An 18738-nucleotide genomic window follows, 5' to 3' on the forward strand; every position below is an offset into this window, starting at 1 on the left:
GCTCTTAGGATACTCAGGAACCATCCCCTTATTGGGAAGGAAAAGAGCCTCGAAGTGATAATTTGCACATTTGCCAGAAAGACCACTGAATCTGAGTGGAGGCAGTAGCCAGGGTGGTATTGTCAGCTTCTATCCATTGCAATTCCATCTCCTGGACAATGTTGCTCTGTGCAGGCTGGCAGGGCCAGCCCAATTCCTGGCCTTCTACCAGGCCCTCCGGAAGAACTTGGTGTCAGCAACAGCACCAGGGAAGACACAACTAACACAGGGAATTGTAACAAAAACAAAATGAAAAATCCCCCCAAAACCACAACAACTCAAAGAGACTTAATAAGACCTAATCCCCTGTAATGACTAAAATGCACACAAAGTTAGACTAAAATCAGTTTCTTTTTGTATTCCAAATCATTGCTGAAAATAGAGTCCTTTTCCCTCCTATCCCTAGCCCTGTCACAGCAGGGTAATGTCAACTAAAGGTCTAGCTGAGAGAAATACAACAAAATACAAAGGAACTTATCCTCTGGCTTTTCCTGCTATTATTAATGGTTTATAATAGAACCCAAAACAAAACTCAGCCATTCTCATTTGTGTTTTTTTACCTCATAATAAAAACTGAGCTCCCTTTTTCACTTCTTTCTTCAGTATAAATTTATGTTGGTGGCACAGTAAAGTATTTTTGACAGATTTTTTTAAAGATGGGGATCACACCTCATGTTTAAACCAGAAACATCATCTTTGGCTCCCATGAAATTATTTTTATTTTCAGAGGCATCTATATATGAGTCTGAAACTCAGATCTTGTTCTCACCAAAAGCCACCTCAATGTTTTGACTGACTTCAGCGAACACAGATCGAAGAGCCCACGTTTGTCAGGTTAAAAGGCAGGAACTACTCCTGCATCCAGCAGAACCTGAGTCTCTGCACAGACACACCATGTTCTGTTTTCCTTCTGAACATACGTAGCTCATATGACAGCACGTCCCAGGCTGCACAGGTTAACGCAGGTGAGTGCTCTCCCCATGCAGACACACCACCAGCAGAGGCAGGAGGGAACTGCGCCTTACTGTTGTTTGCTCTCTTTGGTTAAACACGTCAAATCGTGCAAGAGTTTTTAAGAAATAAGCAAAAAAAGCAACAAGGATTTCATTTCTAAAGCAGACTGGAATTGGAGTGATTTGGTTCAATGCCCAGCGCTGCAGTTCAGCAAATGACTCAACGTCCCTGCCTCCATTTGCGTTTCTGAAATGACATTAACCACATTTACAGATGAAATAAGCAAGGCTGAAAGAGGAAGTGCTTGGAGTGAAAGCTGCCTTGAAGTTTTTTTGCAGCCTTTGGCAATACGTGGCTCCAAATCTGGTTGGGGATTCTAGGAACTTTTTCTAACGCAAGAACATACTGAAATATAAATAGTAAGCAACATCATGGCAGCTGTGCAAAAGTAAATGGGCAATCCACTGAAAGGCAGGGCTTTAAAATCAGATGTAAGCTGCTCCAAAACCTCTGAGGTATAATTGCCTAATTGCTGACCATATACCTATAAATCCTGAAATGCCATAGCCTAATATGTCCATGTGGTAATGACTAATTCATCTTCAGAAAATAATATAGCCATCCTACCAAGTTCTTCTGCATTTAATTCAGCTCGGACATTAAGTAATAAGCCACTTCTTTCAAGCTGGCTTGAGAGGTGGTATATCCCACTATCACCAGACAAACAATCGGAGGTTTCAGGGGTTTTGTTGGGTGTGTTTGTTTGTTTGTTTGTTTTAAGGTGGAATTGAGTGGTAGAGCTACACTCATTAACATAGTCTGAAGACTGGACAAGAAGGATGAATTTTGATTGCCTCTTCAATCCTTTCTCAGGGAGGATCTCTCTTAAAACATTACAACAGACAGTGATCCCTGAAGTCAGTAAAAAATTTTTTACCACTATTTTGCCTTTCCTTCTCACCACAACTCCTCGGTGTGGTATGTATGTACTCAACTGTGCCTGGGTCTCTTGTTTCAAAAGTCAGGGAACTAATGCAGCTGCTATTAAGTATGATTTTTTAATCACTCCCTGCTTTTGCTCTCTAATTGTAGCTATTCCAAATACCACGACGTAATTAAAGAGGTCTTTTCAAAAGAAAAAACATGCAGTCCCATTTACCCTTGGAGGGAAAAACAACCTTACAGACCTATCAGTATTTTGCTGCATACTGCAACTTAATTAATGAGGGGAATTAAACACAGAGCCAATTAAAACATTTTAAAAACCTTCCTTTATTCCTTTGTCTACATTCAACCAACAAAGAAGTCCCCATGAGGTCAGATTGTAGGTGTTTTTATGAGCTTTCTGGACATTATGTGAAAGTTTCGCCTCTGCACAATTTCTCATTTTAACAACAAAAATCTAACCTCTGTAGAGGTAGTTAAAAACCTGTAGTTAAAAACCCCACTAGTCTGTGAAAAGCAGAACATCCACGTTCTGTTCTTTGCAGTGGGGGCAGCCTTGTGAAGCACATCTGATATTAGGAAACACATATGAGTAAATTACACAACTCCTGAGACAAGTGGGTCCAGAATAGTGTCAGAGAAGTCCTAAATATGCAAAAATTCATGCATATAGTCTTATTCACACTTCTCACTGCTTCTAGCACCTACAGATATCCTACAAGCCCATCTGGAAACAGGACTGTAGGAGTTTATCCAGACAAGACAGTGCCTGCAGCAGGATCCTTATTAATCAATAACTTCTGCAGTAGAAATCTCTACAGAATAACAATTCCCTCAGGCACCCCCTTCTTAGAAGCTTCTATTGCAAAAAGGATGCAAAATAGTTATGAAAGAGCTCCAGAGTATGAGTAAGTGAAAACATCCTAAATATCTTCCATAGCAATGGCCTGTGCACCAATGAGACTGTTATCAACTTTTCTAGCAGATGCTCAAAAGTTGATGGTGAGCTGCTGTAGCAGTGCTCTTCCATTCCCCACCCACCTCCAAGAACTTTCACATTATTGTAGAGCTATAAACCTGGACAACAGTCAGAATAACTTGTCTGCTCCCAGATATGCAACCCTCCCAGGAGCACCACAACTGCTCACTTCATGCCATGATGAGGTACCCACTGCCTCCTGGTCCACCTTCACTCATTACCTTTTCACAGGCTTATAAGGCAAAAATAACCTTGTGTCTGCTTTCTGCAGATGGCTGTTATGTCCTTGTACAGTTCTTTACATCTATAAACATCTCCTGATTATTTAAAACTGATTCAAATTTGGAGATTAGTGAGAATACGATGTGTTGGAGTCCCATCCACCTTCATGTAAAGAAGAGTTGATCCCAGCTCTAGTAATGAGTGAGATGTAGGATTTATGTCTCTCTTGGAAACAGCACGTTCCATTCAGGGCTCTGGCAGAGCTGGCTGGGTGTAGGCTGGGCATTGTCAGAGCAGTACTTGTCCATTTCCTCTGGGCACTGGCTGAGGTCACACAGCTCCAGCCTCTAGGATGCAAACTCCCCAAAAGGGAGTGGGAATATATACATGCCTCTCCTACCCTGAGAAAGAACTTCTTTCAACTTAACATTGCTTTCCTTTGGCAAAGCTCGCATTTATCAAATGTATCCCACTTATCTTTCATTTTCTTGATTAAATATTTTACTTCACAAAATTTGGCAACTGCCCCTCTAAAAACATTCCAAGTAAGAGAACAATAGACGGACAAATGAAGAACTAATGTTTCTTCCTTAATGCCTGGATTGCTACTAATGTTCCCAGAATATTGTTTTAAAGGAAATCAAAAGAAAAGAAAATATCTTCAGGTTAAAAACCTTGCTGTATTCTTTAAATGCTGAACTTCTTTTAGAGCAAATTTCAAAGCTGAGTGTGGGTGGAGAAGCTATAAATAACCACATTTGTGCATGTTCCTTCTGCACAAGACACAGAAAGTGTGTTCTGCATCAGCATAGAAAGACGCTGCTGTGCTCTGCATGAAGCTTCTTGATGCTGGCAGGTAGAATATTTCTTTTGCAGTTAAGCTGCTGGTGTTGCTCTTTGAGAGTCTTTTCTCCAGCGCTCAGGAATCATACCTGGCACTTAGCTGTAGTGTGATCACTCAGCAATACAACTCATCAAATCTGTCAGTGTCTTACCAACAATAATATTCAGAAGTATTTCCTTACCTAGGACACATAGAAGGTTTTGGTTGTTGCTGTCCATAGCTCCAGTTAGAATAGTGCTTTTGCTCCTCCTGAGGCTGATACATTTTCCCCAGGTCTCCCTTTCTTGTCCCGTGCTTGTCCTTTCAGATCAGTTTTACAGGGCTGCAACTGCCAGGTCAGGCAGAGCTGGGGCCAGATCTAGTCTTAGGTCTGGGTTCCCCCATCTGGGCTGTTTGCTTGGTCATAATCAGAATTTTCTGAAAGAATATCCCAGGTCTCTCATAGCTTAAGAGGATGAGAAGAACATTGTCCCAGACAGAGTAAGCACTGAAGAAAAGGCAACCTGCAAAGCTCTTGATTTTTGACTCAAACAAGCCTCCATTTCATTTTCCTTTATGATTGCTTCCACCACTTTGGTTTATGCTTTGAAGTTCCCAGGAATAGAAATACCTGAGCATGCTCAATGTCTGGCTCAGTTCCCTCCTCATGTGCACTTATGTAGGGGATCTCTACAGCTCTTCAGTACCAACAGATAAAACAATATCCCAATTATTAGAAACCTCTTGTATGCTGAGTTAATGCTCAGACTCTGCTGTGACCATCTGTACTAGGGATTTTATTAATTCTTCAAATAATTACTTAGCATTTTGTGTTTCCTCCTGCCTCTAGTAACTGTTTTGCTTCCCTGACAGAAAAACAGCATTTGCAGACCTGATAGTAAGAAGATACACATCCGGGACCCAGCTGATTTAGATTTCTAAGGTCATGACCTCCAAGTTGTTGTTACTAATGACATCTATGATCACAGCTAATTTTCATGTTTGTGAACACAGCATCACAGTTTTGATTTTCATGTTTGTGAGGAAAAGCTTTCTGATCCTAGAGAGAAAATTGTGCATTTCAAAGTGTTTCCCTTTGTGCCTTGTGAAGTGTTTTCCTTGTATTTGTTTGCTTTGGGTTTTTTCTCAGTGGGAGTGTCCAAAACGTAAAAGGACCCCTTGAAATACAGCAGGCACATAGGAGAGAAAAGAGAAGCTACGTGAGCTCTTTAGAAAAGTACATTATCCTCAAATATGTAAATAGAACTATTGATTTTAACTCTGCCAATGACAGATGTGCCTGGGGTCTTCAAGAGAAGAAACAAAACAAAATTAATAGAGAGTGGATAAAGATTCAGGAAAAAACACAACTGTTCTCCACAGTTCCAGCCCTGATTTGCTTTATGGTCCCTTGCAGTGGCTCAGCTTGTAAAACAAAGAAAGAAATTCCCTGATAGATAAATGTCAGACTTAGATAACAATATCATTACTTCTGTCACTAAATGCACATTTTGATAGTATCAACCCACCTAAATTGTTACTGGTTTAAACAAGATATTTAAAGGTAAGTAACAATTAGAAAGGACTGATAAAGGAAGGATGAGCTTTACAACAGACTATTTTTTAACATAAGCACTATGCTCCAGGCCCTACACAGGCACTCCCCTCTGTGCTTGAGTTGTCTCCTTCACCACAGAGGAAACTGCTGACTGACCAAGATATTAAATAAAGCACTGCTTTGGGTTACTACTGGGAGCAGATGATTTAATCATCCTGGTTTAACAAGGCTTACAATCACAGCACACAGCAGAGACAGGTTTAGTAAGAGAACAAATCCCAACTGGGATAAATGGGTCTTGGTACAGAGTCTCACAGCACTACAAAAAAACCTCACCAGGATGGCACAGCACTGCAGAAGTCTTAAACAGCCCTGCCAGGAACAGAGCCCTTTGGGGCTGAGCATCACACCAACAGCTACAAAAACATAACCTTTCTCCACAGGGCTCTGACCTAATTAGAGACTAGAGGCAAAATAGGAGAGTGCAAACCATGTGGGACAGGAGAAGAAGGAGAACAAGGATAAAAGCAGCGCATATTCTTCATCAGGGAGTTTTCTAGGATCTCTTGTCTTTTAAATAAATAGCCAGATGTCCCAAAAATTTTATCTCCCAGCTTATGTGTGTCAGGCTTTGTGCAGGAAGAAAGGAATGCAGAGCAAGGCTGTGTCTGACCTGCTGGCTGCGCTCCCCTGACCAGGTCCTGCCCAGGGATTCAAGCCTGTACCACAGCTTTTCTCCTGCTGTAGGGCCACTGCAGCATCTCTTCTGCTTATTCTGCCTGCCTGTCAATCCCTGCTCAGGTAAACCAGCTGTGCTTGACACAGGGTGTCCAGGGCAAAGAAGTCACAGTTCAGTAGTGCAAGTGGGGAAAGAGCTGAGTTACTGTGCTGTGTCAGAAGCTCTGCATGTAGCACACAGATCCCTTGCTGAGCCAGGCACTCGGTATGCAGGACAGAGCAGAGCTGAGATAAAAAACCCAGGATGTTTGCATCATTGTGTAATCTATGGCTGATTCTTCTACATGTCACAGCAGAAAACGATCCTGTGAGGGTTTCGAGGGGTGAAAGGCCAGTGACCTCACAGATTCACCAAAGGAGGCCACGGATAACAGCAACGAGGAGCTGTTTGTAGGAGGCAGATGAATTGATAGTGACCCCAGAGTGCTGTGGCAGATTAGTCATGCAATAATAAACTAGAATATATGTGCAAGTAGGATCAGGCTTATGAAAGGCCCCTTCAGCAAGCAGCAGCCTTGAGCTGTTCAAGAGAAGAGAGGCGCCACCTAAATGACTCCAGGAGTGAGAGTCACGGGCAGAATGAAGGGCAGAAATGTTTGGGGACTTTCCCTAAGAGCACCTTTTTAAAGAAAAGCTCAGTTTTCTCCAAACTGAAGTTTTCTGTGAAAAACTGCTTTTCCTTCTTGTTTTTCTCCTAGCTCAGTGGCTCCCAGGATATGGCATCCCATCATCCTGAACTTCCTTCTCTTCTTGTTTCCTGACACCCTGTGCACTTTGAAATCCTGTGGAGGTAAGGAAGCAGCCACGATACCCAAAACACATTTTGATTGTGTAAAGTTACCTTTTGTTGGAGGGAAAGGGAAAATAATAATAAAAAAAGAAGTTTCATTTTGTGATTTCCCTCCCCCACAACTTTTCCTCCTTATTTGGGAAGGCAATTGTCTCAAGGTCAGAAAGTTTTATATGTTGCTGAAGCCAAAAAAAAAAATTTTCTCTATCCCTCAACACACGTTCCATCTGAAAAAATTCAAAAGGCAGGAAAGAAACAAGTCAAAACAAAGGGAGTGGAAAGGTGAAAGACCAACGGACAGGCCTGAAATATGTTTGGTTTGTGTGTTTTCACATTTGAAAGACATTTCAGTTAAAAGGGAACCGTAGCATAACATAAAAGAAGTTTATAGCTGTAACAGAATACAGGGGTTTGAGCCAACCAGCTCTGTCTAAATGTGCCTGAAGGGTTACCCCAGCCCAGGCAATAGCTTCCAGAACCACGATCCAGGTTACAACTTCTAAAAACAAGCAAGGAGCTTTTTAAGTAGGAGTTCCCTATGAGGAATATGAAACAAAAGAAGTCGCCTAAAAGTCTCCTGTGAGCGAAAACACTCTGTTTAGTTCCAAATAGTGCACAACCTCCCTCCTAAGGACAGAAATACCTGAACTGTTCAGTCAGGCTGGTTCGGTGAGGCAGCTACAGAAACCAGGCACAGCCAACAGGACACGCTAACAGAGCAAGGAGCTGCTGGAGAGCACAGCCCTATGGAGCAGGGATAGGGAAAGGAGTTTGTGGCATGGACTAAGGTAGAGCTGCCAGAAGGAGGAGCGAGAACTAGCGGGAATGACTAGCATGGAGAGGAGCAGCTAGCAGAAACAGGTAGTGGTGCCAGATCAACTCAACCTAAATTGGCTCTTGCTACCCAGCAAGACATAATAATCTCAAATCACGAGTGTAATTCATTACCAGAGGGGGAAAGTAACCAGCTGGCTGAGCAGCTGCTCTGTGGAGGAAAACACAGTGAAATTGTTATAGTTATACTTTGGGAACTAGCTATCATTACCCTCTTTGTTGTCTGGCAAGGGTTTTTCTCACGTCAATGAAAATACCTTTTGTTGGCCATCAGTCAAAAACAATATGAAAGAGGATTGATCACTCTGAGTGACAGGCATGGCCACAAAAAAGCTGGGAGGCCATCTGAGGAGATAACTGAAAGGAAAGATCAAGGGAAACAAATGGAGTAGAAAAGAATGACTGCTTTGGACTCCTAAACCAATGCCTAAAATAGCATATTTATTTCTTAGCATAACAGACCCTTATTTCATTTTTAGATAGTCCCAATAAACCCTATAAGACACGTCCATAAGGGGTAAAACTGGAGTAGCAATGACTTTGAGAGTTTAGAGCAGGGATTTCTGAATCAGACATCCTGAGATGAAAAGTTCTAGTCATGAAGCTTTCAGTGACCTTTGGCAAGTTCCTTAACATTTCCCTTTTAGAAAACCCATAATCCTGAAATGAAAGAAACCTTAATAACAAAGACGAACTACTGTTATTATTATTTCTTAAAGTTACAGGGGAGAAAGTTTTCAGGAATTCCAGTCTATCTCTGTTCAAAGATCTTATTCTTCTCCATGTCCTTAGTGAAAATTACTCATTCTAGCAGTTGTTTTCAAAAAATATACATATTTCTGGAGAAAACTCTATTTTATTTCTTTTCTTCACCACTGCAACCCTCCTATTTTTGTAGGGCTAATCAATAACAGACAAGCCTAATTCTTCCTCCTCCTTTGCCATGACAATAAGAGCCAAAGATGCCTTTCAGAAACAATAAACTACACATGATACTTTCAGGGATGCTGACACGCAAACAGTCCTGGGATAGAAATAGACAACGAAGACATGATATGTAATGACTACAAATTCTGATTAAGTGTACCAGCACATTTTAGCAGTTCCTTTAGGACTGACTTTCCTGCAGTTTTCTGCAAAGCCAATCCTGGATCAGGGAGACACTGAGTGTCTGGCAGAATGGTTAGAGGTGCTTCACACCTCACAGGATTTGGGCTCTTGCATCCTAACACATCTCACCCACCGTTAGGTAGTGAACTGAAGGTCTTGCCTGAAGAACCTACCTTATCATTATATGCCTGACAGTGAAGAATAAGAGAGGGAAGTATCCAGGGTACAATTCAGATCTTAGACAGACTGAGTCATTCTCTGAAGATGCCAGTGTCTCTCTGTTGACTATAAAAGGAGACCACGCATTAGGCTCCTGACTTGGATGATTCAGTTACACTCCTAAAGACAGGCAGGATAAATACAGACCATGGGTAGCTACATCTACCCACAGAGAACTAACTAACTGCATCTTTATATCACCTTCTCCATTTCTTTATACCATGAGTTGTTTCCTCTTCATCCTCAATGAGTCGATCAGCAAGATTTCAGAGGGTTTCCACGAGGCCTTCTTAGCCTAAGCTCTCAGTTAGAATCCAAATATTTGCAGTTCAAGAAGTAGCAAAACAGACCATCTGAAAGTAGTAGGTCTTGAAGGACAGACAGTGCTCTGAAGAAGAAAATCACTTTTTGACAGACAAAGGAATTTTATTTTTTAGTTCCTCTTCTCACTTCAATAGGTTCAGAGATCAAGCTGGCTGGTTCAGATTTCTACAGATCCTATCTCCCAAGACAGCTGTGAAGCTCATCAAAAGCATTCTCACACTGCTCATACATCAATGCTAAGTAAACTTCAGCTGGTAACTGAATCTGGCCCCTGAAGTTTGACATCCCTTGCACTACCGCTCTGCGTATAAATTAAAAAGTGGTCATTATTATTTTTTCATTAGTGACTCTTTAAAAGCACAAAGAACAATTGTCTGCTTGGTTTAATAACTACATAGAGGAAGAAAGAGGAAGAAAAAGACAAAGGTTGTTTCCAGATTACTTGAAGTTACACTTTAAATCAAATTATGAAGAGGATAGTGTATTGTTAATCAGCAACCTTTAAGGAATTTCCAGAATGATATCATTATCATTTCCAGAAATATCATTAAATGAAAACTTAAAACTATAGTTCCTTGTGATGAATTGTAGCAACAAAAAATACAGAATAATACTGGTCTAAATTTAAAAGCATTGTCAGAAGTTTAGAACAGAGCTCCCTCTCTCTGTCTCATGTGAATTCAAAGTATTTAAAGCAATTTACTTCTTAACCTGATAGCCTAAGACATCCCAGGTGTTCTTACACCATGCACTGATCACTGGTTACAGAGTGCAAACGTGACTGCCTGGACAGAAACACAGAGCCTGCCTCTGTACCAGCAGCCACTCTCTGCACGTGCTCAAGTATCAGCGTGCCAAGTGTTTGCACTCTCAGTCAGGAAGCTCAGCTCTGGCCCTTTGAAGGGCTGATTTCTTAGCCAGAGTTACTGGCAAAGAGGACAAATGCACGTTACTTCTTTCAGTTGTGTTCTCTTTTCAAGAACCCCGTCCTGTTTGTGTTGGAAACCCTGAGCACACCGTCTACAATAGCTCCGTGTCTTCACAAGCTGAAGGAACTGGGAAACATCCATATGAAATCACCAGAAAACAGGTGGGCAACACTCTCATTCTCCTTCCTAGCAGGGCTGCCTTGTGCAGCAAATCCAACACAATCTGGTCATTGAGCAATAGCGATGGTGGAGCTGTGCAGGGCGTTCTTATTCTACTACAGTTTGCCGCCACCAGAGCTTAGAGGTATGTCTATAGCCAGTAGAAATCATCTGAAGCTCCTGCATAATCCCATGCTGCTGAGGGTCCAAATTAAGGAATGGCAGTCCTCTTTTAGAGTTCAAAATAAGCAAACAAGTCACTCAGCAATGTTTTTGTTATTTAAATGGCCATGGCGTTATTAATTCCTTTCATAATATCTGCAGGATACTAATCAGCACAAATAAACCACCACTTTACTTTCAAGACAGAGCTGGTTACTTGTTAGTCCTCTTCTTAGAAGATGAGTGGGGCCACAAATCTCTTCACTGCCTGGACTTGCACTCACATTGACTGAAAATGTGCCAGTTCCTTTGGCAGGAACAAAAGGAATGGAATGAAAATTGCCCTGAAAAAGCAGCTGCCAAAATGTTTTTTATTGCATGGTCTGTGATGAAGAGTGCATGGAAATAAACAAACAAAAACCCCTTTTACTACAATTGTACCATCCTTTAGTACATAAATAACAAAACAGAGAAGATTTAAGAGCATAAGAGGCTGCTAGAAACATATCTGGGTTTGGAAACACATGCCCATATTATTAAGTTGGTCCTTTAGAGCTCTGTAGGTAAAAGTTATATAGTGATCTATCAGAATTTTGTGGTGAGATATTTATATCAGATAATAAACCAGGACACTGTGGCCTCACCAGCTGCTGGAAGGAAAAAGTTATTGAGAACAAAGGGATTTATCTCTAGGTCATAGATAACAAAAGGTTGTTTTCTCTCCTGTTGCATCCCACTGGGAGAAGATTGACAAGAAGTTTTACCGGTATTGATTCCTGAGTTCCTTTTTCATTAATTTTGGGGGCAATACAAGCATAATTAGAACCTGTACTCACTATCACTCGTGGCTGGTTAGGTCACACATAGCTTATAGGCTCAGAGAATGCACAGCAGTAATACCTTGAAATGTAAACATATAAGTGACAAACATGAAGTGCATCTCATGACTTGATCAATTTACCAAAGGGGTTGTGAAAATTCTCCAGGATGCTTTGAATTGTAATGTTTTAATTGGTGATCTGTCAGTGGTAGCTATTTACAGGCTAAATCTGCTCAGATGGCACACAGAGCATGTGATGTTTTTTTGCAGGGTGCTGTGGCTGAAGTCATATGGTAGTAAATATAATCCCGACTTAATGTTCTTTTTTTCTTCAGCAATTGTTTACGAATAAATATCTTGCTTTACAAGACCCAGTGAAAGTACTATTATAAACAAAGCACAAAAAGAGATATATAGTCTGATTTCTTTTGTCTTTGAAACAAAGTATGACAGGTTGGAAAAATTCAGAATGGTGGAGAACTCTTCATTGCCTTGAAGTGATCAAATGATCAAAACAACTGAGTATGCATGTGGTGAGGGGGGAGGGGGGATGTACAGACCTAATCCTCTAAAATCTGGTGTGAGTGCTAAATGAAACATGAACTGCCTCAAGTACCCTTGCATTCTTCTGCAAATGAACCACATAGATCACATGTATCACATGAAGTGTTCAGCATTCTCAGATAGTGTATGGAGACAGACAGACGTTGGCAGGACACTTTTCCATACAAATTATGTCAGAATCATGCCCTGATCTGTTTTCTCTGCCAGCAAAAGCCAGACATGCTACAAGTTAAAGTGCTTGGTTATGAAGAGAGACAGCCTTTCCTCTGCAATACTCTGCAGTCTCCCACAGCAATGGCAGCTGGTAAATGTAATGTTATCAGAATGGCCACATGGCCCTTTTATCCATCACCAGAGGCAGATAACCACGCAAGGGAACCAAAACCATGTCCATTAATGTATCTGGGCATGAAGCCAACAGAAGGTAAATCCTAAATTTAGACAAATCAGATGAACCTGACACTAGTCCAGCTTGGCCTTTTCAATAACCAAGAGGATTTCAGACATCACTACAGCTGGTAAGGCAGCTGTCTTAGTACCCCTTAGTACCCCTACCCTCTTGTTTGTTTGTGTCATCTTGCTCTGTGCCTCTGGTCTTCATCTGGCATGATGGGCCTGTTCCATTTTGCCATGCAGAGACACCACAGCTACCTCAACACTTCGTACATAGCCAAGAAACCCCCCACACAGCACCTCTACATCCACCTATTTTTCAGCTCTTCTTTTACAGGCAGCCAACACAACCAAACTGAAGCAAGAAGAAAGCAGCACCAACCAAGTAGCACCTTTGAGAGAATTATGTGTATCTGTGGAGAAATAGGCTGCCTGTGCTAGGCTGAGTGTTGTATGTATGCATGGAAATGACAGAAAGAACTGAGAATTTCCATGAGAAGCAATAAGGGCTGGAGAAGGAGAGTGGCATTTTGACTATTCTGCCATGAAAGGGTGTAAAAATACCAAGGTCAAGGTTTGCCCAGACCATTTCAATAACGCATCTAATGGGTCTTCATTTTCCTTCTACTTTAACAAGGATGCTTCAGGCTTTACCCTTCACTGGACGAGTTTCTTATAAAATAGAGAATTCAGATGAAATTCTTGCCCATATGAAACAAATGGGATGGGGGAGGCAGTGAGGTGAAGAACAGCTTTATAAACTTACTTCAGCTATTTCTAAGGCTGCGTGGTAACATCTGCTCATGGTACAATCCTTATCCTACTCTTGCTGTTTCAGAGTGCTGATGTTCATGGGGGCAAAGGGAACATATTAGATGCACGGAGAGATGCCTGCAGAGGCTGGCAGGATAAATCAGAATCTAACAGTGCAAAGCAGTGGAAAATTGAGACAACACGAGAACAATTTCAAATCTCAACAGCAATGGAAATGGTGTTAATTTGCTGGTAAATGGTCTGCAGAAGGGGAAGACCCAGAGCAGAGAGAGGCAAAAGGGAAAAGGTAACAAAAATTGAAGAATCTGCAGCAATTACAAAATACCAGTGTGAATGCCAAAGGGACTTTTTTTCCCTTCCCTGCAGGACAGAATCTCAACACCTCTTTCCACAGCTGTGTTCTAAATATCAAACACTGCAGCTCTTCCCTATCTGAAACCCGAGAACTTCTAAGAAACAACTGAAGCAACACTTACACACTTAGCAACCCAACATCTTTATAATGATCCTAAATACTTTCGGTGTTAAAAGAGCTCCTTGTCAGTTCCTGCCTGTGTGCAGCCTCATAACAGCTCACAAATTGTCTTAACTGCTATTGCTTTTCTGTGAACGGTGCTCTATTTCCTGTAAAGGCTGCAAATGCAGTTTCACGCCATTTATTTTCTTTCCTTCTTTAAAACACTACATATTCATAGCTCATTGTCCTTAGTACTCTATTATTTACCTTGGTTCACATGTGCAAATGGATGTTTTTGTATTAATACACAGATGTAATAGCAAACAGTCTTGTAAAATGTCTGATGGTATAAGGTAGTGGTTATTTCTAATGATGTTTTATAGCATAATGTTTCTTACATTAATATTGTAACCTGGCAATCCATAGTGTTTACACAGTTTTTTTCCTACAGCACAACATGTATTTTGATTATGCTGTGACTGTAAGGATTTTGTGCAGTTCAAACTAAAAGCCATCTAGAATGAGAAGTATTTCCTTGACAGTGTGAATCTATCTGAGAACACAGCCCTGACCTGCCATTAGTACATACAGCATGTAGTCTGGCCTGGCAAATGGTGCAGAGCACACCAGGAATTCTATGAATGAGCCCTGTTTAACACATCTTAACCCCTAAATCCAGTCCAAATGGCACACACTTGGCCTACATAAAGCCTTACATCCAGCTAATCAGTTTTGCAAGGCCTCTATGTGAACACTTAATATTGATGCCCAAATACTTGATCCCTCTGGCAAGACTAACTAGAGTAGTTAGATAAGGAATTATTGATCTCTCAGGATTCATAAGAATCTCTTCTTGGAGACGCGTCTTTCCCAAAAGCTATTAATAGCTATTAAAAGCTGTTAATAGCAGATTGAGAGGATGCAAAATAATATTTGAGTCTGTATTAGGAACAGGCAAAACAACAAAACCTGCCCCTAATCATATCCACTTTTAAGACAACATTGATACAGAACAGGTGACATGAGGAGAAAGGTATAGATGAACGAGTGAGGGAGTGAAAGTTCTGATACAGAGATCATCTTTCACCAGAATTTTTACTGCACTGGCCAACAGCTGGGGAGGGTGAGCCACAGGACATCCTGACAGGGAAGACTGCACCTGTGAGAACACGCCTAATTTTGAGCTGCGTGGAAAGGGAAGAGCAGTATCTCCCTTAGAGAAACCACACTGTATCATTACCTGTCTAGAAAACAGCAAATTCTAATAAACTGTCGGCTCTCCTGTCACGATTTGTTCTCCCACATATTTTCATTTTAGATTCGAATCAGGAAGAACTCAGTTAAAGGTTATTGAATTTTGACAAGTCAAGAAATTATTACAGATAAATGCTGCATATGTTTAGTGAAAACATTCAGGTAGAGAGCTTCATCTGCCAACTGATGGGCATTTAACAAAATAAGCATAATAGGAATTGCACGACAAATATACAGGTGTTTATTTTCAAAGCCCTCATCAACATCCTCAGATATCTTCCTCCTCCTCATGGAATCTACAATTCATATTTCACATTTAGCTGATAATTTCATTTATGAGTTACAAAGCATTTATCTTGAATAGTACAGATGTTTAGTGAACAGAATGATTCATCTCTTCCTCTCTACTTTCTAAGTAGGACAAAGAGATGCCTCCAGTAAGTGTGTGCTAGGATGGAAACATGTCTGTCATTAGGTTCTTGCTTCCCAGATGATAACTACCTATTAAGAGAAAAATTTGGAAAGACTGCTGCCAACAGAACTCACACACAGTAATGCTCTCTAAAGCGACTGTGCTCCAGTGACTCTTACTGCTTCTTTCTTTTCCTCTCACCAAAAGTCACAGTTCATACAAAAGACCTGTTCCTTTTGAAACCCAGTGACACAGCTTCATTGCCTCGCATACGTGGGGAGTACAAGTCTAAATGGGTTTCATGAATGATCCTCATGAACACTTCTACTGAATTCAAAAGATGTAGGAAAGTTTCAGTTTTGAAAGACTGAAAAAAAAAGTGTAAATCACCCTAGAGAATGAAGAATATCTAAGATAACATGGATTCTTATTGACATTAAATACCACAATTAGAAAAATAACAAAACCATCAGAATTTACAACCCTTGATTTTTGAGACTGTAACCCTAAAACTGTATTAACTTTTGTATAGTTTGCTGAAAGCATTCTAAATGAATTCCAAGTACGTCCTCTATGTAATATATAGCTTATGAATTTTGTTACCATGCAGCATGTTTGCTGACGTATAATGAAAGCAAAGTTGCTTAAATTAAGCATCCACTTCATTCAGTCCCAGTTTTAGTCATATATATATATGGCATGAATATTATTGTGGGTTTAGAGGAAAAACTAGGCAGGTAGAAATACTGGCAAACTTTTCAAGACTGCCAAATAAATGGTCATATGTGTTTGCAAAGGACATCTACAGCTGCAGTTGTGCTGGTGCACTCTGGTTATGGCACTAACAGGACCACAGAGTTGCATGTTGAATACAAGTTGCCTGTCCCCTGCCCTTGTTGGTTCATGTCTGCTTTGCTTGTGACAGTTTCGCTGCTCTGACTCTGCCTCATTTTTCACTCGGAGGAAGGCAATGACATGAAGAACCCCAGGGACATTAGAATGCTCCACAAACATGATTAGAGCATTCAGCCTCTTCATTTAAGCAAGTACCATATTGCCACCAACATCTGCTTCGGGCTATAATGGGGCCCTTAAACAAACCACACCATCCTGAATGAGCAGAGCCCGGTAACATCTGTTGATTGTGCTTGCATATTTGGCAGCTACAAACATGGCATCTCATACCTACTGTCACTTATGCTGTTGTGATGGTATTCATAGGGATTCCTTTGGGAGAGAAAAGTTATTCACCGGGAGCATAAGTTCTCAGAGGTGAGCCTGTACCCTACACACTGTATTTCTGTGAGATGGGCTCTGAACACTGGGGTGTGAAGTTCATTGGAGCCAGCAAACTCATAGCACAGGAACATCTAAACGTTATCTAAACACCATCACTAAAATGTCTATGTTATTTCCTCACAGGAAAGTGAAATACACCGCAGTTCAATTGCTTTCTGCACTTGAAATTCTTTTTTCTATTAAACATCACTTTCTCAGAAACAGTAGAGCACCTACAGCTAATTGCTCACTTGTGAAAATCTGAACACTGAAAACGGTGCCACATTTCTTATGGGGAATGGACTGATCAATAATCAGTGGACTGATTGATGATTTCCAACATGAAACAGAGAGGTACTGAAAGCTGAATTAGGATTTTAACATAGAGCTGCCTGTGAAATATTGGTTATGGGAATAGCCTCCAGATGAGTCAGCAATCTTTAGAGGCTGCAAAGAAACGGTCATTTTTTATCTCTTTCAGTAATGAAATTACCTGTTGAACATCCTGCTGGAACACACAGAGCTGCAGCCTTTGATGCAGCCGGACCTTTCTGTGTTGCCAGATGCTTTCTAGGCGCCGCTGGTGATGCAGGACTTCATGTACCACATCCAACACCTGGTGAACAGCCTTGGAGTAGTTTGCAGTAGCAGTGAGGGATTCAGAATTCCCAGGGCTCAGGGGACGCTGTAGAACATCCAGCAAGGCTTTTCCATCCTGGCTCACCTGAGTGAAGAAACAGGTCTGCTTTACTGCACTGATACTTAAACATCCAGTAGCCGACAGAGAACATTCTAGCTCATTCTTTTTCCCCTGTGTGTTTTCATTTAAGTCAAAAAGGAAGAGAGACCTCATAACATTTTTTTTAATCTTTTTTTGGTGACTTGTACTTACGCATTCAGCACTTGCCTTTGCTTCCTAGTGGGCCTGCTGTGTCACTCAGCAGGAGCACAGGTACTGCACTGCTGGGACTGCACACACACAGATCCCAAGGCTGTGTTCCATTCCGACACACGGGCACTGAAAATCTTTGACATATCCTGGCTGGTGACAGGTGGCATTTGCAGTAGCAGGCCTATTTCTGTGAGGAGGTGGCATTTTAAGAAAACCACAGATGGCAGAGTCATTCATATTCTGTATGATAAGGGACAGTCCTTTCTTTGGAGGATTACTAAGTATGTCTATACACTGAGAAGTGTGACATTCCATTCTGTATTTCATTTATTTTCATTTAGTGGCAGTGAAAAATAAATTAGTATACGACAGTGATTCTTTTCTTCCCCAGGAATAGCTCAGAGGGACCTATGGTCTCCATTTTCAATGGACTACAGTTGGCTGGCAAATGCAAAGCCAGCCACATGTAACCTTTTTTTGAGAATATTAAAATACACTTACGGATGCAAAGGCATTTGGGCATTATAAAAAAAAAAAAAAAAGAAAAGAAAAAGAATGACAGATTTTTTTATGCAAGATTTTTTCCTTGGAACATTCCTGGAGCATTTTCATATTACAAGTGCAATATGCAAAATGGAACCATAAAAACCAAATTGCTATTAAAAAGTGTGTGCATGCACTAGCTCTCCAGAAATGGCTTTTTGAAATATTTTTCAGTTGCAGGTTACAAAATTAAAATATTGTTTGCAACAGAAATGGTAAACGAGGACACTCTGGAATGGAATCACTCTCTTTTCCCGGCTCAAGTTTTTCTTTTCCCTCTAAAACAAACTGCAGTGAAAATGACAATATTTTCTGAAAAGTGTTTTTATTTCTATGCAATCACAATTATCAATCTTGCCAGAGAGTAGATTAATGAATGTTTTTCATCTAGTTTAAATTTTGAACATTATCAGTCAAAATTAAAACACATCTCAAGGATTTCCAAGTCTCATTTGTTTCTGTATTATAAGTTGCTTGTTCAAATTTATCCTTAAATACCCAAACTTTTGGGGCATTTTTTTGGCAAGTCATGCCACATCCCAGTCTGCTGCAGCAGTGTGTATCTG

At 40.8% G+C, this 18738-nt stretch overlaps 1 protein-coding gene across 2 annotated transcripts in view; it reads right to left on the reverse strand.

Annotated features, from left to right (window-relative positions):
• KALRN (kalirin RhoGEF kinase) overlaps positions 1–18738 on the reverse strand; it is a 498966-nt gene that overhangs the window by 235420 nt on the left and 244808 nt on the right. For both annotated transcript variants that reach the window (XM_027885121.1, XM_027885122.1), the window contains exon 10: positions 17231–17461. In XM_027885121.1, the coding sequence (XP_027740922.1) occupies positions 17231–17461 (231 nt within the window). The remainder of the gene's footprint in view (positions 1–17230; positions 17462–18738) is intronic.

Source organism: Empidonax traillii, unplaced genomic scaffold (genome assembly GCF_003031625.1).
Source record: "Empidonax traillii isolate 1590-97213 ecotype Southwest subspecies unplaced genomic scaffold, ASM303162v1 scaffold161:size1573837, whole genome shotgun sequence".
In the NCBI taxonomy this organism is placed as follows: domain Eukaryota; kingdom Metazoa; phylum Chordata; class Aves; order Passeriformes; family Tyrannidae; genus Empidonax; species Empidonax traillii.